The sequence below is a fragment of the Anopheles funestus genome, chromosome 2RL (genome assembly GCF_943734845.2).
Source record: "Anopheles funestus chromosome 2RL, idAnoFuneDA-416_04, whole genome shotgun sequence".
NCBI classification, from domain to species: domain Eukaryota; kingdom Metazoa; phylum Arthropoda; class Insecta; order Diptera; family Culicidae; genus Anopheles; species Anopheles funestus.
The window spans coordinates 29,054,540-29,082,152 of record NC_064598.1 but is presented as its reverse complement, the minus strand read 5'-3'; the positions used below and the strand labels follow the sequence as shown (position 1 = coordinate 29,082,152).

Genomic DNA, 27,613 nt, shown 5'->3' with positions numbered 1-27,613 from the left:
GCTCATCGCACAGGTTGCCCAAATGAGTTACTTCTACGCTTGCCGATATGGCGAGGGGCTAGATAAGTAGCAAAATCGGAAATGCCTATTGCATTGTTCGTATAAATTTCCCCATCGATCGTTTATTTAAAGGCAATGTTTGGGTGTGTTTTAAGAAATATCAAATCGTTTATGGATGACAACTTCACAGATGAATAAATACGAGGTTCTCTTGCAACAAATAAATCATTAAGATAAAGAAAAACAATTTCTTAAAACTATTTTGGAGGTTTTCGTGCTTTTACAACGATTTTCTCTAACTTTTTCTATAATTGCTCTCTTCGTTTCTGACCACAGAATTCCGATCTACTAAGATAACACGAATAGCACGGTTGTTATTTCAATAAAAACGTTCTCTATTTCATGCACAGATTACGTTAAGGCGCAACACACACACATACCACATGCGTGAGTCTCCCCCGATGAACCGATGATTTGTTTTCGGTACGAAACCGCGCTGAGCACCAACCCGTCCGAAGGCGCTATAGATCGTCTACGAATGCGATCTCCACCGGTCTGGCAGGTTTATTGCGTTTCTAGTCGCCGTAGGTGAATGAAGTGTTTTTTCCGTCTTTACGTCGTCTCGCGATCGCCAGTGTGTTTGTGTGTGCTGTATATTTTGAACCGTAAGACTAGTGATCATTCTTTATTGTTAGAGTTTGTATTTTATTTGTTTGGAGTAGAATTTTTTTTAATACCATTATTTAGAAATCATTTCGTTATGTACGATTCGAACTCTTGGAAAAATCCCCAAGCGTTGGGGATGAAACGTACATTTCTAGTCATCTTCTGGAGAGTATCTTTCGTCTGTAGCTACATGGAGAAAAGCTAGAGAGCACAAAGTGTGTTGTCAGAGATCGTGCGAGAGTATACATAAATGTGTGCATTGAGAAAGGAGAGCGCATAATCGCGTGTCGCGTGAACTTGGTCAGTTTGTAGTAAAGACGAAAGCAGGCCGGAGAAAACAAAACACACATCCGAAAATACGATACAAAAGAAAGTGAGTGCAGTGTGTGCAGAAGAGCGCCCAACCACGAGGTGGGGACAATAGTAATCAAAAGAAGAAACACACAAAAAAAAAGTTAACAACTTACTCTTGGGTGATCGTACACAACAAAAACAACAACCAATAAAATGCTACACACACATATGCTGTCCGGAAAAGGGGGTTAAATCTTCGGTGTCAAGTATGTTTGTGCTTTGGGGCAGCATCCAGACATGTAAAATTCGTTTCCTCATCCATTCCAATTGTCCAAACGTCGATCCAATCATTAGCTGCTAGCGTGTTGGTAACCAATGGTTCCTTCCTTTAACCTTGCTTGCTTTGTTTAATTTGATGCTTCTCGCCAAAAAGATTACGTTAGTGTGGTTTCGATGCGCTAGGGTGGCAAAGAAGACAAAGTATGAAATTAACAACCAAAAAACAAAAAAAAAATAGCCCCAAAAACAACCGAATCGTTTGGTGCTGTGTGTGACCGTGAAGATTTCAACGTACCAAATCCCTTACAACGAAAGAAACGCTCAAGCGACGAACCCCCGAGCGCCGTAGCAGTTGAGTGCGCTCAAAAGTGAGAATGCGAAACAAAAACAAGAAATCTTTCGATCGCGAGTCATTGGCATAGCGGAAAGCGGCGATCGCTGCCCGTCTGTGTGCGTTTCCACGCGTACAAGTGTGCGTGTACGTTGCCGTGGTTGTGTCCGGTTGTGTCTGCCGTTGGTACGGTGGATTCAATGTCTGCTATTTACGTGAAGTAGCGCACACATTTGGGCAGCAGTGGAAGTTCGTTGAGTGGTCGCTTACTTTCGAGTGTATACTTATTCCCGCTCGGCTAATATTCTTGACCATTTTGAGGTGTGTGAAGAGAAAAATAAAATACGAGAAAAAAGTGATACTAAAGTCTCGAATTGGAGGGTTCGGAAGATTTGCGGTAAAAGTGCGCAAATTAAAGGCAGGACCACAATTTTCCACTATTTCACAGGATAGTACAAGTGTGTGCGAGTGTTAGTTTCCCGAAAAAAAAGTGTAGAGTGTTTGGATAAGTTCGGCTGTCTCCAAGAGCCGCGGCAAAAAAAAAACGCCAGGATGACCAACACGACCATCGTCGGTGCTAATCAGCAACCTGCGGCAACAGCTCCAACACAACCGCCCGGAACGCAACCGCAACCGACCGAAGATGGTTTAAGTGTCATTCGGCCCGATCTGGACAAAAGGCGCATTCAGCGTATGTTTAGCTGGACCGCGGACTCACCGGCAGTAACGTAAGTACCCGCCTAGATCGTTTTCACCTGCATAAAGCTAACGTACCGGTCGCCGCGGAAAGCTAACGCACAATTTGTTACAAGTCATTGTCTCCGAAGGGCAAGGGCGATTAGTGGCTGTGTGTGTGCTGAATGATTCGCATTCATTCCGTCGCCCAGATCGGGCTTGAAGGAGGGAAGTTTCCAGGATGTAAATGGGGTCATCCGAGAGGTCCGCTGCGATCTTACACGCGTCATCTAATGAGCGGAGTGAATGTGGGATGGCATTTTTTTTTGCTCCGCCCTGCACCGTCCGTGACCCCATGGGGGTCATGGAGATCTATGGCAAAAGCTACTATTAATGAGCGCAATATCAATCACGACTGCATTCGCCCCGGGTGAGGAGGAAAGCATGCAACGTATCCAATTTGTAACGATGGGGCGGTTTGAAGTTGTTGCTAAGAAAAGATAACGTTGCACAAATGTACAACGCCAAGACAAAACGCTGTTCTGTTCTTGACATTAAGAAGAGTCCCCCCGGGGGGAAGATTTGTTCATACAACATTGGAAATACTTACGTTTCTGTCCAAGCTTACGTCAATACCGTCCCATTTTGCGATCACGGTTGCGATTGTGTTCGGTAAAAAGGGGTTGTGATTTTTTTTGGGAAGGAAGAGAACAAACACAAGGAACAAAGTAAAATATTGACTTTTGCCAAAGGTGTGTCTCCCACGGATTACGTCCGCGAACACATTCCTTGAGACGATTGTAGCGCGTCTTGGATTTGAAGATCGCCACAGCCGGTATTTGGCTGTAGGCGCTGCAGACAGTTTACGTCCATCAATAATAATGCACACGGAATATGTACACTCTCGCGCTAATACAGCTTTCTACTCTACGCCACTTTCACTAAAACCTAAGCTGTGTCACGTTTCAAGCGAGTTCCAGAGTGCAGCAGTTTAGTTTTGCGGTGCAATGTTACACGTATATTGAGGGTTGTTTCTTTTTCCGGTGATTTTTGTTACAATAATCTTAAAACTATTTCTACAAAATAGAACTCTATGTCAATCAGACGTAAACAAAAAAATAGAAAACTAATGAAGATAACAAGATCCAGTAAAAAAAAACCCATTCATATAACATCAGTAGCACGATATCGTCCCAGCAATTAGAATCGTTTGATTGTGTGTTTCATAATCATTGAACACCGGGTGACCGCTCGACACCTTAATGCCCTAGCCTTGCCGTCTTAATATTATCTTCGACGTTGTTTTGTTTTTTTCTCTTTTCTAAACCAATAATTGCTTCACTCATTCGTTCAGGAGACGAGAAGGCATGTGATGATCATTAGCGTTTGCCCGACACAACTCCCTTGACATTCGGAGCGCTATGACCTCGCCACGGATCCGTCCGGTGTAGGCTCGATCGCGTATCTAAGCCTAGCCTTCGAATTGGTAATGTGGCTGTAGCAGGTGGTTGTTTTCTTTCAAGCGATTAACGATCCACACTGTGTCTAGGAGTCCGCAAGCCGATGATTTTTGTCGCCTAGTCGAAGGTTTAGATTTTCCCCCGAAAAAGACATCCTCCTGAATGAAACTGGTTTTCCGTCCGTACTTTAACATCGACCGATATCGGCAAGAAGTTTTTTTTTGGTTTTGACACTTAACAGCGATCGTCGCACTAAATGGCACTAACCGGATTCACTGTTTGAGAATAAATTTCATGAACTTGTGGAGGGTAGTCCGATTATGTAATTATGTAGATGTGCCTCCAAAACTAGTTATGCTTGGTAGGAGAATTATGAGAAATGAAGGGAGCAAAGAGAAACGATCAAATAATGCAGGTTTTTTGTTGTTGAGTTTTTTTGCCATTTAGCAGGATATTCCCAAATAGGGTGACGTGATTTGCCATCTCGTTCTCTTGTTGTAATTACTATGAGAATCATGTTCGAGTAAAGCACATGGGCCATCTTCCCCATAAACCTGCCACCGGTAAACTATAATTAAAGCGGACACAAACAAAATCACAATAAAAAAACCCAGTTCTATTCTTAAGTACGATGAAGATGATTTTAACCTTTTCAATGTCATGCCTTTACGGGGTTAATGAAAATGTTTGATAATGCTTCAGTATCAAAATCATGATCGATTAATCGAAATACAGAGTTTGACAAAAGTATTTTTCGTTTCCGGATTGTTGAAGCCGCATCTTGCAAGATGTTGTTGTAACTTTACCACAACCATGACGCATGATCTTGACTACATGGAAGTTACCAAGAGATGTGTATGTATGCGTAAGCATTATTACAAAGCGGCCAGCAAGACGCACACGTGTGGCGTCGTTCCGCAAACCGCTCGCCGTTCAAGTTCAAGTTGACCATCGAAAACTCGATCTCCCTGCCCGCTGTTATCGACCTGCTGAAGTAGTTGTCATTGGGCGCAGAGTTGTCTCTCGTCTGGCTCTACCCCCTACGCACGCTGAAAAGTGCTTTAGGGACGGATCACCACCGAACTCCCCCCTTCATTTTGTGTGCGGAAGCTGTTACTGACAGTGCAACCAAGACAGGCTCCTAGCACAAAACAGGTACCTCACAAACATGATGGATTATTTATAACGATCCTTGCGAGCATTTGTCAAAAAAAGAACAAAATTATATCGAATGCAACCCACTGTTGCGGGTTTTAAGAAGATTTGTAAAAACAAAAAAAATGTTCTGCATTCGAATGTTCGAACTAGAAGGAAGGTCCGCTACTTCATTCGTGTCGTGCTTTAGTCGATGGAGATACATTCCGATGGTACCCATTTATGCAAATTCCATCCATAAAAATCTACTACTCAGACCAATCTACAGATCCGGTTTTTCTTGCTCATAATTTGCTGACCGCGCAACGGTATTTCAGTAAGTTTCCATCTTCTTCTAACTTCAACAATCTTCAATGGAATGCACGTTAACATAACCTATTTAAGTTAGTGCGGAAGTAGTAACATAGAATCTATTAGAATAATTATTAAATTAAGTAGCAATGCCTAAAAATACGACGTAATTCACGATTTAAATTATAATTATGAATCTTGAAATCATTTCAGAAGATATAACTTTTTTTTTAATTAATTTTGTTTGTAAAAAAAATAATTTAAATTAGATGATATGTACAACAGCGTTTATAACTGAATCACAAACCATTACATATATTCTATTGGAATTGTTGTACTACACATTTTTGCCATTTTTTTTCAAACAAAACGATGATTCTTCTTTCCTCATCCGGGTTCGTCGCTTGTACCAGCGCTCAGCGTAGCAGTCTTTTGTATTGTGTATTGCATGCGACGGATACAGCGCTGTTGTACGTTCGCGATCGAAGCTTGCGTGCGAGATTGCACTCAACGAACGTATTGAGCTTGATGGTATTTGTAACTGATCACAGTGTGAGTGTAAATGTGTATGTATATAGCTGCTCGATTTCTATTTGTAGCTCGAAAGCTCGGCCATAGCTTTGTTCGAAAGCTTTCATTTGCTGCTGAAGAATTTTTTTCAGGAAAAATAATTCATCAAGTTGTTTTCCTAATTTTTGACGAGAATTTTTTTTTACAGAAAAATTAATACAACCTCTGGTAACTGGATTTCGTTGTAACGGAGTCAGCTGTTCATAAAGGGAACTAAAACTCTAGGAACCAATCATCAACATTGAAATCTGCCTTCCTCTTGATGATCGTTTAAGGGTAATGAAGTAATGAGTCATTGTAACGCGGAAAGCTCAAGAATTCGATTGTTTCGGCACTGCTGGACGAGCATACTTGATTATTTGACGTCAGTGGCTGTGCTTGTAGAAGTTTAATGGCTAGACGCATCGAATTTGGAATTCGCTTATGCGAAACGTGTATTCGCACCACATCGACACCTTGGACGTCATTATTTATGAACTCTGCTAGACAGAGAAGAGTTCATTAGGTTTTTTTCTGTTAGGTTTTTCTTTGTGGTACACACTCAGATTTAATTAATTTTGATGGCTATTTTGGTAACCAAAAGAGATGAGATTACAACCTGGGACATAGGTACAGCTAGTAGATGTAACTAAAATTAGCATCTGTTGGAGCATATTCACACAAGAGCATACGCATTCTTGACAATATTTTCAATAACTAAACTAAGCCATTTTAGCATTAGCCTGCCTTATGTACTGCCACCGATTCTCTAACGAACGATCGAACCCGATCGTCACCCAGATGGTGTTGCGAAAATAAAAAAAAACCATACCACCCAGATAACCGCGTTGCGTAATAGTTATGCCGATTTGCCACCGTCGTCAGATTGATCCCATCCTCTTTCGTTCCCTTTCTCACACACACACAGGGCAATGGCGGTTGGCGGGCGCTCGTTCGGTACACCGCACCGAGTGTGGTTCTCCTTTTTGCAGTCTGCGTCGATTTTTGTCCGTCTTGAAGTTTGTCGCTGTCGGTTGTGTACCGATTTCGGTGATATAATACGACAAAAACCAACCCGCTTCATCTGCGGTGGACGAAAGGACGAAAGTTGATTGGACGCGAGAGTGTGGTCTGTTTCGTTAAGTCTTTACCTGCCAAGACTACAAATTCTAGTCCTTTGTCCGAAGGGGTTTAGTCAAACCGTCACCGTCACCTAAACAGATACTCGATCTTCTGACGTCGCACACGATACGCTAACGCCACGCAAGTAAGGACCGTACAGACGCATGTAACCGGTTGTGTTACATGAACTTTGAATGGTTTTCTGTGATGCTGACTGCATTACGCACGAGCGCCTAAAGAAGGTTTTGTTTGTTTGGACGGCCACGGCAAAGCAACCTAACGCGTGGACAGATGACAACAATTACTGCACCGAAACACACACACAATCCGTTCAGTCGATGTATCCAATCGGTTCATCACAAAAGAAACAAAAAAGATCAAAAACACATTAAAAATACATCGAGTAAAAGGGAACCGAGCCCAATATGTCCGAAACTGAAAGGTAACAGTTTCCTGAGACGCATAGGAGACGACTCGAAATCATCAAATTGAGATCAGTCGGTCTGTCGGTTTGTCGGTCAACCGATTGGCTGCGTGTTTCATATTATTTTCATCAGCTGCTGGTTTAAGACGATGGGCATTCCGTATGATTTTCCTCTTTCATGTTTTTGTTTTTGTTGTTGTTGCCCCCCTCCCGGGGGCTGAAACGTGAAGTGATAGTGGCTCGAACTCACCATTACAGTATGTGTGACGTTTACATAATTCCCAGGTCTCCAGGTCAACGCTGGGTTCGACATCAAACCACCAAACCAACGATCAGGTTACTCCGGTTTGTGTGCGCTTGTTTCCGTCCATGGTGGTTGATGTGGTTTTTCGGTGAGTTTTGGTACCACGCGTTATTCCTCCTGCCGACACTTTCGTTTTCGTCAATGCGACGGACGGGCGACACTACCTTTCTACCAACCGCGCGTCGTAAGGATAAATAAATAAACGAACGTCACGCCATCGACCACCATAAAAGACACGCTGGTCAATGGGTTTTTATTCATGGGACGATCAGCCGTTCCCTTTGGCCGGCGGGAGGAGATGAGTGCCGCGGTCAGCAACACTAGTGAACTACTCCGCTTCGGCCAATGGCTTACTTTTCGTGCCGAAGCTATTATTAATGACACACATTTCTCTATTTCGCTTCTCGCTTTCCGTAAATAGCACCGCCGTCTCACTTTCTCTCGTGTGGGTTGTGTCGTGTTTTTTTTTTTTTGCTCAAGCGTAACCGAAAAAACACGTCGGAGGTAGAGCCTTTTAAGAAGATACGCACAACGGACGCACCTTTCGCTTGAAAATCGGGAAGATCTATGTGTCACTGTGGAGATGTGGTGGAAAAGTCCTCCCGTAATATTATTTACTCATTTGCATCATTTGTATTGGTGAAGCCGATATGTCAAATTCACCTCGGCACTTACATAGTACACGAATAGTACACGAATAGTAGACAATTTTGCAATGGCCGTACGAACTTCTGAGTACACAACAGGGACGCTACGGGTGTGAAGTCGCGCTCGGCTAAGCGTACTGTTTGGAACGCAGTTGGCCAGTGGTTCATTTTAAGCCTGACGAAATTAGATTATTTAACGCACCGGGCGGCCGACGCGTGGAGTGGGTTTTGGCTACTTAAGCACGGAGGTGTATCGGATTTGTCAAGGTGTTGATTACGCACCACCGGCTATCACACTGGGCCAGCTTTTCACGGACCAGTGGTGTGTGTGTGTGTGTGCGTTTACGAAGAAACTACGCACACAAACAGCACGATGGCCCACAACACACACACCCGGTAAAAGTTGCATTTGCCCCCGTTCGGTCCGTTGGTCCCGCTTATGTCACATCCAGAGCAACCATCTCTCTGCTGTTGGACATTCTTTTGCTGCGATGTGCAATGCCCGCTTGTATTTAGGTCAGTTTTGTTTAAATGTTTCACCTTTTACCGTCGGTCAGCGATACTAATTAACGAATTAACTTTTGTTATTACATGCGATCAATTAATTGGTGAACAGCATCATTAGTTATCTGCTTAATCTTGATTAACTTGCAGGTGTATTTAAGGGAGGGAAAATGTTATTTCGATTTTCTTTCATTATCTCCATATTGGAGCATGATATTAGATCAAACACAAAAAAATCTTCCCGCATCCTCAGTACATGAAGCGGTGAATCAGATCACTGACCTTTACTAATCCGATCTACTTAATAATAGAATCTGTTTGTGGAAAAGAACAAAAACAAAAACCCACTAGAAGTACACTGTTTTGCGTCACTTAAGATTTCCTTTCCACGCTTTAAACGTGAGCCACTGAGCGCTGAGTCATGATGATGATGTTGTGCGAATCCATCACTAATTAACCTTGCCCCGTCTACTTCCGCCCGCTTCAGGATATTTAAACTACATTAAGGGAAGCTGGTCATGAGGGGGTTTTTTTTTCTTCCCCACTATATTATTTCTTTAATGTATCATACTAGTAAACATTGTCTTTTGAGTAGTTTCTTGAAGTACCCAAAAGCAGTAAACATTTTTTTGACGGTCGACACACTCAAATTGAACGACTAGAATGTGCTAATGGAAAAGTGTCACAGGATGTTAATGAGGTGTAAAAAACGGGTGTTTCATTAGATTGCATTCAGAGAACGAGTAATGTCATTTCATATTAAGAGCATTTATTTCTTTAACAGTTTTTGGAAGCACTTTTTGAAAGGGAACTAAATGAAAGGTTTTTATTATTGTTTAGTATCGTTTGATAATTTTTCTTCTATTACTTTTTTTAAGTTGAAAATTGAAAAATAATTCTATGCTTAACGAAAGCTACATTGGAGCGCCGATTACCCGGGTACCTTTTATCCGGCTGTCCCTTTATCCGTGCAGCTCGGAAATGACAGTTCCGAAGGCGAATTGACATATTAAATGCAAAACCGATGATGGCAAGAAATAAAAACCTTAATAGGAAATTATAAAACTTACTCAAATTCGGAAAAAGGAACAGATTTACATTGCAAAGTGTTAATAAGAAAATGAACATCATGCTTTAGAAAAAAAAGTCTACCCATTACACACTAAACATTAATATTTATTAATAAAAACAGATGTGCCTATTATCCGTGATATTCGCTTATCCTGCTAGGACTAAGTCCCGATGAGCACGGATAATCGGCGTTCCACTGTACTTTCAAAAAATACAAAAAATAAATGTTTTAATTAGTTAACGCTTTTTCAATAAAAATAAATAAAAACAGTAAAGAATCTTCTAGTATAAAGGTGTAGGAAAATTTTTATAAAGCTACATTGCAATGACTCAGTCATAAAGAGTAAGAAATGTTTTGAAACAAAGCAGAATAATAAGATTGATTAACATCATACACTTACATTCCTAGACATTTCACGCTTCATGCTTACGGTCATGCATATTTTATTTTGAAAAAAAAAACACATTCCAACCGAGCTGTGTTATCGTATGACTCATCTGATCTATAAAAAAGTCATCTACTCCTCATCCAATACACTTAATATCTCATACACACACAGTATGGTAGAACATTAATTTAGGACGACAACACTTATCTTCTACTGATATCAAATTTTGCTCTGTCGCTAATCGAAGGGACATTTAATAGCATGGACCATGGGAATAGAGCCAAAAACCATACTATCGGCATACAAGTTCGTTGATACAATCGAAACGCTAGTGAACCATTCGTTCGATGAACTAGCCATATTATGAATATTACATCACAACCTCCTTTTCCGACGTTTCCCTACCATCACTCATAAGGCAGGAGAGCTGGAAATGAAATTAGGTCGAGGACGCTAACACTTACCAGCCGTAAATGGCTTACCTGCCGTTACTTAGCGGGATGTTAACCGGGCCATCGACCATTGTTTGCCCTACACAGCAAAAGGGAGAAGGGTCGCACAACTCGCAAAGGGTCAGTTATCAGCCCTCTCACAAACAAACAGTGTGTTTGTTCGTTGTTGTAGGGAAGAAATTATTTACTTTGAAAATTATTACTCCCTTATTTCTGTTTGGAAGGAAACTTATTATTTCTCCCCAAAAAGCTTGCTGGAATTAGCAGCTCGGGAGAAGTTGAGTTTAAACGAAACCACACTGCATCGTTCGGCGTGCGAGACGTGTCTGATAGAAGATTGCATAAGGCCCCACGTTGAAAGCAACAAATGCAGCTGATCAGCAAGCGCGGGTAGGGACTATATAAACCTTTCTCGAAAGGCTACACAAGCTTCTGGACTCCTGGAACACTGGCGAAAGGCGTACGTTGGGAACGATCTTTTTTCTTCTGCGGCGTTTTGAAACGATGCTGCGTCGGACTGCCGCAACCCTTAGCCGCAGCTTCTATCGATTATGAGAAGTGATTTTTCTTCTGCCTATCTTCATCGAAAGCTGGTGTAAATAGAAGGTGTACGAAGGTTTACGAGCTGGTATGGCACGCGGTCCGTTCACGCGCGCGACTAGGCTGCGATTACGTGCGTCTCCACTAGTGGACAGTTGGGTCTGTTGCAATTCTTGCCCCGTCGCAATCATCGAATCATCATCTTGCCCGCACCGGAGCGTGAAGGGAGAATGCACTGGAGCCATGTGGAGAAAATGCGCAACGCAAAGTGACACGAAAGCGAAAGCCCAATGGCAATCGGTCAGCATGGTTTGTGTTTTTCCTTACCACGGTCGGTATGTAAGTCTTAGCCATCCCTTATGCTACTGAGAAATGTATGCGAATCGTCATCAAATATTCAATTCTTGTCGGAGATATTTATTAATGGTATTTAATCTTTACAAAAGTACAAAAATTTTAAAGTTTGAAAAATATGTAGTCACTCGAGGATCACCCCGAAGCGATTTCCGAAAGGAATTCAATACACTCCATTTGGGTTATTCTCTTGTGCACAAAACACTCAACCGAAGCCGGTTGTGATTTGGGTTTCGTAATGTGCGTGATTTGGTTTTGTTGGAGGTTTTGCGTGGCGTGGACCGCCTTGGGTCATTTTCGGCGATTCGATGGCGCGTGTGCTGAACGTTGCTACTCCCACACCCGGCTTATAACGTTACCAAACGTTACCAAACACCCGACGAATCGGCCCACCGCCCCCTCCTGATTTCGGGCACTGACGATGGTAACCCCTTACGGAAAATGTATATACACTTAGATAGTGCGAACTGGCTGTGAAATGTAGACCTCGAATTTGGGACATTTTCCAATACATTTTCCACCCAACAAAACTACCTTCACTTCAGGGGCACTTTAAGCCGCTGGTCTGATTGTTCAACGAGGCTTTACACCATCGTACCAAATGTAAGGCAATGAAAGTGTCTATTGAGTTTTATTGGAAAAAAAATGATTCACCCCTAAGAAGGAATGTGTTATTGCACTTCTCAACAAAGTGAAACATTCCAAATCTCACATCGCTATAAGGGTTTGTTTCATTTATTTATTTATTTTTTTGTAATAAGTATTTCTTTAAGAATTATTATTGAATGCAATTTTCCCAAACGGGAAGCATGTGTAAGAAATCATACGCAATAATAACATTCATATTGCAGCTCAATGAGATACCTTGTCCTTTACTCGCTATGGTTATTACCGTGCATATTGCCAAAGGGATTCCATTTGTCATATCGTCTAAAACGGAATAAACTACCCAGGTGACGGTAGGCAATCGTAAACGCAGCAGCAACAGCAACACATAATGAGAATCCGATACGCGCTTGAGTCATTCATTTAGCATGAACCGCAACGATAGTACACACACGATAGGAGGGCGTTGGGCGGCAACCGAAGCAATCAAACAAGAAGGTCAAGCTTAAGTGTCCTGGGCCCGGACCGACCGAACAAAGCCATCCGAAGGCCATTTGTCATCGGGATCCAATCATCATCCACCAGGCAACACGTCATCATTTGGCCACGGATGATGAACCATCGATCGTCCGGCAGCTGTCAGCCAGGGTTGGAACAATAGGAAACCAAACCACCAATCAACGGTAGGGCCTGGCAGTTTTATGGCACTGTTCGAATTGGATACACCAAAACAACACGATCACGACGCTCTTTCTTTGCACTCCAGTGTGTCCGTGTGTGTGTGTGTGTGGCATTGGAGTATCTCAACTATCTATAAAGGCAGTCATCAGGCAAACGCGATCGGTCCTCGAAAGAAATGGCTTGAACGGCATCCCGAGCGAATGCTACTCGTCATACCGAAGGCCTTGACATTACGTAACCCGCCACTCATCCCCCTGGGTACAGACCCAATCCCTCCTCTCCGGGACAATCTTTTGTGCGTTCATTCATTTGTTGTGGTCGTACATCGGTATCGGCACGATTATTGTTGATGTTTGCCGTTGCCCGTCTGGGTAGACGGATTTGCTCCCAGCACGGTGAAACCGATTCCATTTGCTGAACAGTGTTCCTCATTGTACTCCCCAAAAAAAGAAGCCCAAAAAATCGACTCCCCTTCTACTCCTGTACGGCCCCCCGGGGGGAGAGTGAAAAAAAACCCCAAAGCAATTAAAACCGAATTTTCAATAACCTTTTTCCACCGGCGATTCCATCCTACTTCATTCAGCTGTCGCCATGAAGTTACTATGCTTCATCCAACCAACCCAAATCGCCAAAAAACATGATGTCGCTGCACAGTGGGTTGAGCACTTATTCGTAGAAAATGGACAAAATTTTGAAAAATTAAAAAAAAATTGAAAAAGTTTAAATATTGCAGTACTTTATAAAAGAAAAAATATGTTCTTAAAAATATCAAAATTATGACCAAAATGATTCTAACATTCCCATGGTGCCACCAGCGTCACACGATCCCATCACGATCCGCTACAATTCGTCACACTCCGTCATCACCTGTTGTTTCATACCGTTTTTTTTTTTCAACATCATCTTCAGTTTGCAGTGTCTTCCCCCCGCGGAAAAAAACGTAACCACTGCACTTGTGGACGGGAATAATGAACACGGTTTTGACCTGGCCACCGATTTTGCTGGTGACCAGTATACGAAACATTTCAACCTGCGAAAATCTTCCATCGATGCAATCAAACGCAATCGAGCGACGTAATTTTCCTTTCCAATGAGAAAATTGATTATTCAAAGGCCTTCGGTGGCTTTGATTCAATGAAAATTCCACCGTGTAGAAGAAAAACCCCCTCATTTGCACTGTAGATCGAACGTTTGGGAACTCGAGTCCCTGACAAGCGGAGAAGAAGAAAAAATAAATAAAACCATCTTGGTGCGTTTTTCTGTAGCAATTTGTCTAGCTTTAACTTGGCGTAAAGTGTAAAAAAAAAACAATCATCTATCCTTTCTCTTGCGCTAAGCGCACTAAGTGCCCTCCAGCAAACGGAAGGCTTCAATTAATGCAAATCATGCCTCTCGATCCAATGACGTACATGTCGCGCTGGTCCATTCTAGAGCCCCTCGATCGACCCGAGCTGGTTCGTTTGCTTTTGAGCGTGATGGTTGGAAAGCCCGGTTGGAAGTTTTTACCGTAGTGCAACAATTTTCGTCATTCGTTAGCGTGGTAGTGTTGTTACCCGTGGTGGCCCGTTCAGCTGGTTCGACAAAGTACGGCAAGATCGAAATGGTCCAAAGTACAACCAATGATACATCGCACCCGTGCGAGTTCGTCATCGTTTGCTGGTAGTTAAAGCGTAGCAAATAATTGAACATCGTAGTAGCAGCAAAAAAAAAGTCACAAACACAAGCAAAGTTTAATACGTATAGTGGAGAAAACCATACGAAACAGGTATCGTATAAACGGAACATCAAACATTAAGCCGGATTAAGACGGATTGTAACATGGGTCATTAGAAGCGTGATAAAACAGAACCGCTCTACCTACCCCCTTTTGAAGGCCTTTGCACGTGCGATTGTACACAAAGGTTACACATCAAACCATCTAATAAAAGATCCTTTCCATCGTCACCGTCTTAATGTGCCCTCGAAATGATACGCAAATGCACACTTGGCACACGATCACCAGACAGCGACAGTGTCCTTGTTGCTCTTAGGTTTTACGATCCCCAAATGGATCAATGCGAACGCAGAAATGTCATACCAACTTTCGCCATTCTGTGTCAACTAATGGCGATAATCCATGTGGTTCAGTACAAGAGAGATAGAGAGCAAAACAAAAAAAACAAAAAATGACACATCGCTCGTTGACATCCAGCAACGAGTCGTCGTTAACTATGCAAACGATGCCCACGGATTGCCTTTTTGTCCTTTAGTAATGGTCCACTGTTGCGCCCCCCAACGTAAACCGACGCACTAAGCGATCACACAGGTTGACACGCTAACGTCAAGGACTTGCCGCCATCGTATGAAACAATCACAACCGTGTGTAAACATACGCATCGTTGCTTAGTTTCCGAGCCGTCTAAATGCATCAAAACAATTGCGTAGGTTAGTGTGACCCTTTTGCCGAAGGGATCAAGTTCATGACCATGAACGGGCGGGAGAAAGATTTCTACCCGTACAAGGTAATGTTGGAAGACGAATATGCGTATATGCAAAGCAAAACAAAGCCAAAAAAAAACAGCAAAACATAAACCTCCCCAAAAACCGTGTCCACCTTCGACCCTGAGCTATGAGGGTGACTTACGAAAGGGAGGGTAAAAAACGGACATCTGACGCACAAGAAGCGTAGGACGCATTTCGCATAACGCACACGTCTTCCTATGCTGTTAAAGCATCGCTCGAGAAATAGTTCAATGTTACTTGGCTTCACTAGCAAACCTACCACTGTGGAGGGATATCTGGGCGTCCGGGTAATTCGGTCCACCCATTGTCTACGATGTCCACTTATTCCGGACACGTACCTGCGTACATCGTATCGTCCGGACAGGGACACAACCCCAACGGCATCCACAAAACAAGATGGATGGCTTGGTGAAATGTGTGCGTGAACGTAGCGCCAATTTACCAGCCCATCGTGACCATGGTTCCGATTTTTTGGACACCCGAAGTCTGATATATAAGGGAATGGAAGTTGTTTGTTGGCTTTGGTATTTTGATATGGGACGTAACATCATCACCATAATGATCATGACGTGAAGTGATTAGAGTTCCCGACAATACATTTCGTGTAGTTTTTTTGGTGGGGTGGTAGTAGTTACATGTTGACAGTGACCTTCACTTGATGGGTGATGTTAGGTAATTTGAATTAAATAAGTTCGAGAGAAGATTCATGTAGTGGAGTATCATTATTTAAAAATGTAAACTTCAACCTAAGAAATCCTGTAAGAAATCAACCTGATAAGCTGCAGTAAAAGTTGTCTTAGTTGTAGGCATCAAACGGAGATCAGTTCATGGGAGTATTCAAACCATATTTCTTCGTCTCATTAAAAGGAATGATAAATAACGATCGAGAGTAATTTTAACAACTTTTTCGCTATCTATCTTCCCTGGTATACATTGTTGAGTGGCCACCTAGTTAAGTCATTCCATTAGACGACATTACTTGCAATGACTGCATTCCAACGTCGCGATTCCGCCTCGGGACAGATCTACCGGATAGCTTTGCCTATTGCCGCGACTTAAGTGCCATCTCTATGCCGGAACCGGTGGTGATTCCCAGACTCCCATTAAATCCCGATCGTAGCTGGTGGCACCGTGTCTTGCCGTGGCGTGGAAGAAGCATGAAAAACCTTTCATTACACTACGTCAACCGTACTACAGTTGCCCACAAACAGTACTGTGCTGTTTGCGCTACACTTAACACCTTTCGGACGATGGATGGGATTGATGCTTAGTGCTGAACTTGGAGCATTGAGTACTACACCTTGCCTACAACCTGGTGAACCTTCTGCGTCAAGCGTTCTCGTGATTGAAGTGCGCCACCACACACATACAAAAAACATGCATGCCGTTCGTCATTCGTTCGCCTGTGGAGGAGGTTGTAGCACGGGTGTCGGAGTTCCGCAATCGGGAAGTGTGTAGGGTCGATAGTTTGGCACACGGTTACTAGAGACTGTCGCCAGTACTCTATTATTTAGATTACTTATCCATCAAATCGATGAGTGTACTCGGTGAACGTGTGAAGGATACGGCTAATGTCCGCGTGGGGCCCGGTTTTTCCCTCTGTATACGCTTTCGTTCAGTTCTTAGTTTTCCGAATGACTTAACTCTGGAATTTTTTGTCAAGTTGAATACCTTCCTGACGCCACCTGAGAACAGATAGGAAGATTGGGTCAACAACTACTGCAAACAGGCGAAGATCAAAGCATCAAGGTTTGCCGTTCACGTGTGCTTCTCATCACCGTCATCGGAATTGTATGTTTTATGGATAAATTTATTCGAGCGGAAGCTCGTGTCGGTGATGCATTTTTCGAGTAGCTTGGTGACCCTTTCAGACAACACCGTGATATCTCCGCTAACCTCCAGACACGTCGTCCCTTTTCTGTGGGCAAAATTTTACATCTCATATCCAATGTCGCCGTGTTGCATAGTTGCACTCACCCGATTCGAGAATCGATTAGATCATTTAATCGGATAATAGGGCACCGATCGCATCGAGCACTGTTATCAAGATCACTGCTACTTCCGGTTGCTCTGGACGTGCAGCACTGGTAACAAAAGTGTGTCCCACACCGGTCAACCTCCGGCCCGAGTTGGGGTTGAGGTGCTCGTGAATGAATCTGTCTACGAAACCGGTTCACTCGGCACAAAGTGTGGCCACTCGTAAACCTTCAATCTATTGGGCACGTTTCATCAGGTTCTGACGGCGGGCGGGGGCGCGAGGGTGGGGCAATTAAGTGGTATGTGACCATCCGTACGCCCCTGACTTGTTGGGTTTGGTTTGGCGTAGTTTCGAAGAAGTCGCTGCAGTAATGCACACCTAGTTACAACGCGAGATTTGATTGATTTGTCGATGGAGTACGGACACGGAATCGGGTCGACCGGTTTTACCCCCCCGGGGGACACGTGAATCGGCAAAGGCAAAATTTAACCCTAATGCAAAGGTGTGTATTAAAGCCCTGTTGGTCACCTTACATTATCATGCACTTTGATGGACGGAATCGTAATTAAACGACGTGCTGGAAACTGTATTCATGCGTTAAACGATCCGATTGGGACTGGTTTAATAAACCAAACTGTCACGATAAGCATAGTGTTTTAGAAGCATTTTAAATAGCAAAAGAGGCAACATTCCTAATGGCGTAAAAATGTCCAGCAAATGATGATAAATGTATCGTAATGATTGTTGTTCAAATTTGTTCTGATTTTAGCATGTTGATCGACACACATTATACAACCGATTGCTTAATAAGATTGCAAAAATGTCGCTTGTAAAATTTATTTTTCGTTCGATTCGGTTACTCTTTGTTCTGTTAGGTTTTTGGATGCCAAAGACAGCACCCTGCATCATCTGTCTCCATTCGTAGTATACTCACAGCCAACTGTCAGTAGTTTCGTTTTGAGTATCCGAACACTCTCAAATTACTCACACTCACCATCCCCCAAAAAGCCGAACCTGCGCTGAAGGAAACAAACCAAAATGAAGTCTCCAGTGCAAGCCTCTTGCGCCATACCAGTTGTGGCGGAAAATGCGTCTTTTTCACTTGCCCGAAGGCAACCCTCACGCATGATCGTCCGTTCAGCATGCACGCACGGTACTGTTGATGATCGTGGCCCGATCTTGGTATGAGTGGTAAGAGCGAGAGACAGCAAACAAGAAGCAGCTTGTTCGTCCCACACCACACCACACGTTCGGGGCGAACGGAGCGCCGAGGGCAACGGGGAGGGGGTAATTACCCGTCCCGAAAACCCGAACACGGTCGGTTGACGGGCCGCGGATGATGGTTTCGCGGCCCCAGAGTCAGTTCACTGTTGACCGTTCGTGCTCGTGGTTGTGTTTCGCGTTACGTGTTGAGTTGCGGTTTTGTTGCAAAAAAAAATCAAGAGTGCAAGAGTGAAACAGGTATTAGCCAATAATCTTGTGCCTTCTTAGTGCCGTCTTTTTGTGAAGTTGTGAAATAATTATGTGACAAAACTGAAGACAATCTTCAGCCCGTTTTGGGGTGGTTTTTTTCGATGCTGATGGCCAGGAAAAGAATCCTCTCCTGTAGATGATAACAAAAAAAAACACATAGAAGTGCTGCGCTAGTGCCAGAGTAACAAATGTTAAAATGTTTGAAGGAAAACTTGCTTGCCTTTGCTGTTTTTCTTGCTACCAACTCCAAAGTCGTGCAACCCAAAAAAAACACTGTGCAAATGAGTGCAACTATGTACCGCCACCGATCCATTTCCATCACACTGTCCCGGAGGGGTGCAAGCCACTATTTGGTTGGGGTTGGGGGGTGGTTTTTTATAAGTGTGCGCGCGTGTGTGCCTATGTGTGTGGATAATGAAAAGTGAACAACCCGGTATGGTGCAGGAAGAAGATGGTGTTAAAAGCGTATCGGAACGGGAAATGAAAAGAAGAACCTCTTTCAAACCCCCCCACCTCTAAGCACCCCCCTCTCAACACTCCCTCTCCCCACCCAAAAAAAGGATGATGCATTGAAGAAGAAGAAGACTCCCCAGAGAAGCACCGGATAGGAAAGAAAATTGTCATTACGCAATGGCAAATTGTGTCCAACAGGGGGGGATTGGGGAAATTGGTTTGGTTGACTGTAAAGAGTAGCAAGACGAATGGTGGAGAATCCTCCATCCGGCAGCAGGTGGTGGTAGTGATTTGAGCCACACGAAAAGGAACCATGAAAGGTTGGAGCACAATATGGAAACCTGTACCTGCCAAAAGGGAGAAAAGAAAAGATATAAACACACGTGTTCGTGTGTTTGTGGCGCTCAATGAAAAGGAAAAGTTGTTTGAATGAATTTTCATTTTTGGTTACGACAAGCGGAGGCAACGTGGAAGGGAAAATGGCACGACAGAGAGAGAAAGAAAAATTTGCTGCAAATGAATGAAAAGCCGTTCGAGACGATGCGTCTCGGCAATTGACGAGCAGGCGCTGTTTGCGATGCGTCATGTAAAAAAGGGCTTATTTTTTTCGCAGTATGGCTTTGTTATTAAATTATTAAATTTCTAACCACATTGCGTCACTGCCCATTTTCCTATCTCACCGCTCGCTTGTTGGGTGATTTGAAGATTAAATCGAACCCGAGCATGAGTTCGACATCTTGGCGAAGAGATTGTGCATCTGAGTGATGATGAAAAACTGCAGCTAAAATTTCTCAGCAAATGTTGCCATTCTAATAGAAGCGATTTTTGCTCAATTGGCAAGAAAAACCGTGTACAACATCGTTATGAAATGAATTATTATGTCTATCTTTCGTTCACCTTTACAATCAATATCCGCACGTTGATAGGTTTTATGCACCAAAAAAAAAGCATAAATCGATTGGCAGAGCTTGAACTGGACAAGAAAAAAAACATTCCTATCAACCGCTGCTGTCCAACCATTCGCTTTCCTTCTAACGACATATGGTCAATTTCACAGATCATTATGTACCACCGATTGGCCTTAATCGAGCGTTCGGTTCTAGCATACCATAACCAATCATCGTAAACCTACGCCTGCAGGCGCCCTTTTAGTCGGCCAACTACTAGGCCGCAAGAATAGGTTGGACTTTTCCTTTCTTTTCTATGCAACTCGAACATAAAGCGAACTCCCCTTGAGCAATGGGCTGGCTCCGGAGAGAGAAAAAAAACATATCGTATGCTACCAAACAGACATTCCTTTGGGGGGAACCGATCGACGAGGATGTGTTGCAACAAACCATACATCGGCGAGGATAATGTGACCGGTTTAAAACAACAACCACCGATTGAGAATTGAGCTGGTCGTACACTTCTACTCCGCGCTCTACAGTACTGGGGGCGCTAGAGGCTTTGGAAGTTTGGAGTAGCGTTGGAAAAGGGGGTTGAATGTTGTGCGGTGCAATTAAGTTCCCCAGGTTTCGATTGCACCAACTGAATTCGTTACGATACCGTGTAAACATCGGTACGACCTCCCGAGCAGCAAATTATAATGCACAAGAAGTTCTACTGCAGCCGGATCACGTCGGCAATGTGGAAGGATTGTGCCAACGCCATGCTTGGACTTAGCGCTGATCGGAACACTACCCCTTTGATTAATTCGTTCGAGCACACGTTCGGTACACACCGGATCGTCTATCGGCTGAAGGACGCACTGAGCCGTTGTTGAGTGGCCAACGAGCAACTTAGCAAAAAGGAATTGTTACATAAGGTCACTTCAACCGATCACTTGGCGCTCGGGGGTGTAAATGGTAACTAATGCTATGATTCCGATCCCCCAACATGGTGTTCCGATGTACGGGCGCTACCTACCCGACATTAAGCGGATGATGAGTAGTTGTATTTCATTTAAAAAAAAAACACATTCCTACGAGCGACGATCGAACCAATTTCACCAATGGCGTGTTGAATTGGTTCACCTTGATAGAACCGTGAGAGCCTAGGCTGGGATGGAATCTATCGGTGAAGATTGGTTAGATCCTTGAAAGTGTGCTCGATTTCTCTTGGCAGCCTAGCGAACGATAACCCAACCGGACGCATGTAAAAGATCATCCCCAAAGTCCGCGTAACTCGCCCCGCTTCGATACGATGAGAAAACTCGTTCCTGTTGTGCGTTCCATGCGGCTGACCTCTTGCTACAATGCTGGGCTCTCAATGTCAACCGGACATCGGAACCCTCCAAAGGCAGATAGCTAAACTATTCTTGCCGTTTTTTTACCATAAAGCCCAGCTGTTGGTGGAATGGTTGTTGAAACCGCACCACATTTGCCCCTGAGAAAGCCTCTTCGAACTGATTTCGGAGTCATTCAAACGATCGTGATCGTTGTGTAAGGATACTTACTATCCCCACTCCACGGCGTCAGACGAGTGCGAAACAAACCTCTGGCCGAAGCTATGTGCAATTGCATATTTACCGTTATGTAGCGATTGACCGTAAGCGATCAGTTGAGATCGAATTGAGTGATGTGTGTGTTTTTTTTTCTTCTATGTGCTTCAATTCTTTGTGCTGGGAGCCTTTTTTCGTTGGGTCGACCGCGAACAAGTGCATCCAACTTTTGCGTGCAGGTCCACCAACTTTGAAGGTAATTCACTTTCAACTCGTACGCTTCAAAACCGTACCCCACCCCCACCCCGTAACCGCGAGATTCTGTGCTCACCGGTGGCTGCCGGCGGTTCGGCTCGTTCTTTTTAGGGGGGCAAGCATGAAGAACAAACCGAAAGGAGGCAATCGTATCTGCACCGCGGCAGAAATTGAAAGTTTCATTTCGTGGTAAGGCAACGCTGGCATACGGCGGTGGACGGAGCGCACCAGCTGAAGCCATCGGAGCCTCGGCGTAAAGCTAAAAGGCCTTCACGGTTGGCGCTTTTCTTGAATTTCTCACACCGGCATGGTTTATGCTGCTGCTGCTGCACACACATGCAAGACGAAGGTTTTAGTAGGCAAAGAAAACCAGTTGCAGTGGTTCGGGAACCGAGCAGCGCAGATTGACGGTGCAATGTGGTTTGTGTTGCGCAGCAAAACCAATGCAGCCCCACGTGTGTGTGCGCGCGCACACATACACTGTTGGGAACAGCTTTTTCTTTAGCTGCTCGAAGCCCATGATGGGTAGAGGACGGGTACGTTTTGCACACGCGTGTTTGTGTGTCGCTCGATGTGCATATGCGTGTGCGAAACCAAATAGACGATCGTGTGCAAAAATGGCAGAATTAGATAAGTACGATTTCAAATCGAATTGGATAATCGTCGAGTACCACCACTACCACTCTTTGGTTTGGCCTCCTTCCATTCCCCGGGCCGTTCATTTTTCGTGACCGCACCTCACACAGCACCCTCCTCACTCGCCCATCTCTCACACACTTCTTTTCCATCGGGTGCGCATTGCGAGTGTGCTCGAAACATATCGTGCATAATAATAATAATTGCACACACCAAAACGAATATATGTGCGCAACTACACCACCGCCGTTGCCCGCACAAGGGGTGCGACATGATGAGGTTTTTGCCACCCTTCTCCTCCGCGCTCCGCCCCAGGCCTAGTTCCCCAACGGCTCTGTCACCGCCGTGCTGATCGGAGCTGCAGTTGAAGTTCACGACTGACGGTAGCTGGAAGGCTGGTCGATTAGGGAACCAAGACAAGATCCTCGATTCCTTGCGGTGTACAGCTGGGAAACATTTTTGCATAATCCACCACCCCACCCGTCCGTGGCTGGAATGTGGGACACCACTTTCGATAACCAACACTCTCCTAGAACCTCGCCTTAGTAGTGGATGTTGATGTTTCTTTTTTTCTCTTTTGCACAAGTTTCTCTTCTACAGCGGGACCTTTAGGTTCGTCCGCTGGACATGTAATGGGCTCGGCAGAAAAATGCTGAACACTAGTCAGCAGTCCGTTTGGCAATTAGTGGCAACAGCTGTTCGCTGCCCCAAGTGACGAATATTTTGCCTAGTTTTTGTTTTTGTTTTTACGAAGTTTTTTTTTTTTTGCTCGTTGCTACCGCTCCACTCGACCGCCATACGATATCCGCCACGGAACTGCTGACCATTGCACAACATAAGCTTACTCGCTGAAAAGCCATACTCCATACCTCCTCATGAAAACCTTGCCACCGCCGTAGGGCCGCAGGCAATGTTTTGCTCTTTCGTTGTTGTTTTTCTTTGTTCCCTTGGTGCGAATTTTCACTCCTGCTTCTTGATGCTGATGCATGCGTGTATGACTGCACAATTTGTGCTTGACAAACACGGCTACCCTGTTTCGGGGTTTAGTATGATAGCGATACCAAACCAACGCTATCACTCCCGCAATGTGTGGCCTCGAACTGATGAGATGAAAATGATGTAAACCAGCGGGTAGGAAATGAATAGGGAAAAAACCCATCGCGTGCACATTGCGTGAGGTAATTGCGATGGATTAGCGATTTGTTCTAAGATTGCTAGACAAGTGTAGTGAAACCGTCCACACCTGAAACATGGTATTAGGCTCAATCCGGTGGCAGAATTTCCGGTTACTAACAACTCGTACGCATGAGTACAACCACGAGTGGTATCATTGTTACGCGCTAAGTTGAGCGGTTTTATAATGGCCACCGAATCCGTATTGGAAACGTGTGGAAATTCTAGCGGAGCAGCGGATGAGTTCAGCGTGTATTTGCTCACAAATTAGTAGTAATTTTCTCCTCCCACAGTAATAGGAAACGCGTGCACGTAGCAAGGAAGTGATTCGGACAAAACAGCAACAGAATTCATTAGTAGGAAATTCTTAAAAGTTTTAAAATCAACACCAACCAATACATCTCGCATCGCATTGCAGAGAAACTGGTTACTACAACCCAGGGAAACGGCTAGCTACTCATTATAGTCATTAACCATCTTCCCATATCTGGAGAATGCAAATTTTATCCGATTTAATGATTGAAATATGCATTAGCAAACAGGTTAAGCGATCCTCTTGCGGAATTTCGCAATACATATATTTCCGTGTCGGTACCACAATGAAACGTTTTGGACAAAGAATCGAAAGGAGTGAAACATATTGGCATTTACTGTTAACCGGTATGGTAGAAACCATTTCCTCGTAGGTTTTTACATCTTTAAAGTAAGGTTTTTAAAAGTTTCCGTGTACACTACCATTGAAGCCTTGGGCAATGGTCCTCAAAAGCGCGTGTGAAAGGTGGATTTGGATTTCATCGTTCTCCTCTCCTCCTACCATAAGGGTTCGGGAACAAATGCGATTCCGATATTGGCATAAATCTTGTCATTCGCATTTTTTACGGCATATAGCTCACGAAAATGTTTGTCTCCCACCGTTCGGGGATCCTGTTTTATTTGCAACTGTTGTTAAGGCAGTAGGAAGTGCGTATCGTGAAAGGCTCGTCTTTTTACCTTGCGATTTGTGACAAAGGCAGCTGGATTTTGCAAATCATTGGAACAGGTTTTGTGCGCATCCGGCATATATTGGCATGATATCATGTTGGGTGACATACGAAACAAAAAGAACATTCAATTTGCATAAAACCTTGTGAATCTTCACCGATATCAGCTCCATGCTCGTTTATGTGAAGCGTAGCAACGCGATTGGATATCAAAAGTTTGCAGATTTTTTTAAATGTTTTATTATGATTGCAAACAAATAAAAAGTCTAACGTCTTACGTCTAACGACGTTAGTATTGAAGGAAAACGAAAGAGAGAAGGAAACTTCACTATTAAAATGGAGAAATTTGATTATTTGGTTTCAATCTCCAATAAGTACTTCGTCTTCTTTATGGTACTTCAGCCTCAGAGATTTTGGTTTGTAATTTCTGGGATTTCTTGTAAATACTTGAATATCTCCAACGGCTGAAATTGAGATTTGGAACTGATAAAAGAACTTTGAGCTGCAAAATACTTGTCAGCTCTTGTCGCCCACGACAGGGCAGAATCTGCAACTGAAACAAACGACTTTGAGCTACTCAAAAGTTACCAACCAGAGAGTGGCCTCAATTTCCCTAGCACCTAAATATGAGATGTTGGAAAACACTGAGCAGATGAATCAATGCAAGAAAATAGTGAAACAAAACATATGTGAGAAAAAAAAAGTCAAAACTTTTCAAACACAAGCAAACTGTTGCTCAATCTCATCATTCCAGCAGCAAAACATCTCCGGTTGTGCCATTCGTTGTAGCCTAACGGTGTAGCAAATATGTTTTGCGTTTGACTCCCTCTTCTTTTCATCATGTGCAAGAAGAAATAATGAAGAAAAAAAACCTTCGAATGAAGAATTTTGCCATTCTAACAACCCTTTCCAATCTTCCAATTCCTTGTGGGTGTGTGTGTGTCTGTGTGGTTTCGAGTGTTTGCGTATGTGTGCAAAAGTATCTATTTACTCTTCACTGAAGAACACCCTTTCTGACCATTTGGCGGATCCGTTCTTGGCGTTCGGCGATTCTTGGTGTTTGGCAACATCATGTTGGTTAATTTGTTTTGCACACACCCCTACCTCAAAGAAAAAACTCATTTCACCTTTTTTCCGTCCTACCCCCTCCCAAAACCAACAAAGAACTTGCGAACCATGCGACGAAGCCGAACGAAAGATTGCAAGCCACAAAGACCTCAAACTGTTGCGATGTTTGCGTACTTGGTACACTTGTAGTAGACTTGCGATCGACCGTAGTGTTTTGCCATTAGTATGCCAGTTATACAAGAAATCCTTCGTGCGATGTGCTGTGTGTTGTGGCAGTGTATGCGTGTGAAGCCATGATTGCTCGGTTCTCCTTCTTCGGCTGTGCACTTACTCGCCTAAACGAGCACACATGCACACATGTCCCTCTTCAGGGGTGCCCACCATCAGTGCTTTTTTGTTGTTGATGTTGTTGTTTTGTGCACCAAACCAGTCGAACAGCTACGTTGCTTAATTCTGGCCCGAACGAATCCGCGGGACGGGCTCTGCTAAGGAGGGGACGCGCGCGCCGGCGGTCGATGCAAAATGTCGAAATCGATGTTTGTGCCCAGCGTAAAGCATTAGCGGAATGCAGCGAACTGAGCTACACCAGCCGAACGCTTAAACGAACGCTTGGGGTGCGATCGCGTGTCGTAACGATTTGGGTGGTTTTGTTAAGATCGTTTGCTTTGGTTTGCGGATTTGCTGGCTTGTGATGTTATTCTGCCCTTACCGATGTTTACCGCATTGGTTGCCTCGTGCAAACTGGGAAGATAAATTTTCGTAGTAGCATCGGAAGCAAACCACAATACACCCTCCCTCCCACCCTCCCTCTGGGAATTGATCTGAGCTGGTGGGAAAATACAGAAATCGATTTGAAAATGCGGAAACCCAATCGGTAGAATAGTGGGTGCACTGCATCCGCATCACCGTTCCGAGATGATTTACTCACTTTCTTAACACTACCGGTTCGTGATAGCGATCTACGCCGAGTGTTGTAAGGGTTCGCACCCCACAATATTTCACCCCCGCTTTCTCGTCCGCTGCTACTTTGTCTTCTTCAACGTCATCATCCACGTCGATTAGTGATCACCGTGCCACGGATGGTGGGAGCGTAACTTCGGGAAGTGTGCTTTGTACGCTTGCGCTCAGATTTCAGCATTAGTTCAGCGCTAGAACTCGATTCGGAAGTGTGATTTGCAAACGCCAGTGCCATCGTTCTCGTGTATAAATATTAATTCTGTTTGGTGTTGTTTGTTTCGCAATTATTTTTATTTTAGTCAATGTAATCGATTTTCCCGCCTTAATAGTTGTTTTGTGTGTGAGTGCGTGTATGTATCCATGGTGAAAAAGTGATATTATTAAAGCACAAAAGCAACTTGTTCGGTGGTGAACTTTTACGCAAAACAGTAGCGGCAGAGCTGCTGCCCAAAACACTGTGTCACTGTCGGTGGTTGCCGAAGCACGGCAACGGGGACGATAGGCTTCACGACCCGTTCGTGGCCTAGGTGTTTAGTTTTGGTGGCGTTTTTGTGCGTCCAAATTTTTGTAGACAACACTCACCACTACTTCGCGTCCACCATCCAGTGGTGCAATACGCCGCAGCGAACCAATTAGCTTTGCGCGCCCGGTTTTCAACGGAACGGAAGTGCGCTCACAAACAACCGAAAAACAGCACCCCGACGACTGTTACGACAGCAGTACCCACGAACCGACGCACAGAAATACATGATAAAATGTTGATAACGTAAGTAGACCGGAAGCAATCAGCAGACTATTATTGTTTGTTGCGAATACTGTTCGACGATCGGTGTCAAAAACAGATCAGATCGTTTTTTTGTGTGGTTGTTTATTTCGATGAAAATGGGTAATGTTTTCACTGGTAAGCGTTTTTGGAAAGAGC

General features: G+C 44.0%; 1 protein-coding gene across 6 annotated transcripts in view; it reads left to right on the top strand.

The window, feature by feature from the left end:
• Positions 1 to 272: 272 nt before the first annotated feature.
• The window catches only part of LOC125761474 (ABC transporter G family member 23), a 40,387-nt gene continuing 13,046 nt past the window's right edge, over positions 273 to 27,613 (top strand). The window contains exons 1-2 of one of the 6 annotated variants that reach the window (XM_049422619.1): positions 273 to 665; positions 2,019 to 2,298. In XM_049422619.1, the coding sequence (XP_049278576.1) occupies positions 2,123 to 2,298 (176 nt within the window). In that variant the 5' untranslated portion in view covers positions 273 to 665; positions 2,019 to 2,122. Of the gene's footprint in view, positions 666 to 948; positions 1,040 to 1,409; positions 1,892 to 2,018; positions 2,299 to 18,613; positions 18,736 to 26,570; positions 27,458 to 27,613 lie in introns of those variants that run through there. The other 5 variants (XM_049422621.1, XM_049422620.1, XM_049422623.1 and 2 more) reach the window with 5 other exon arrangements.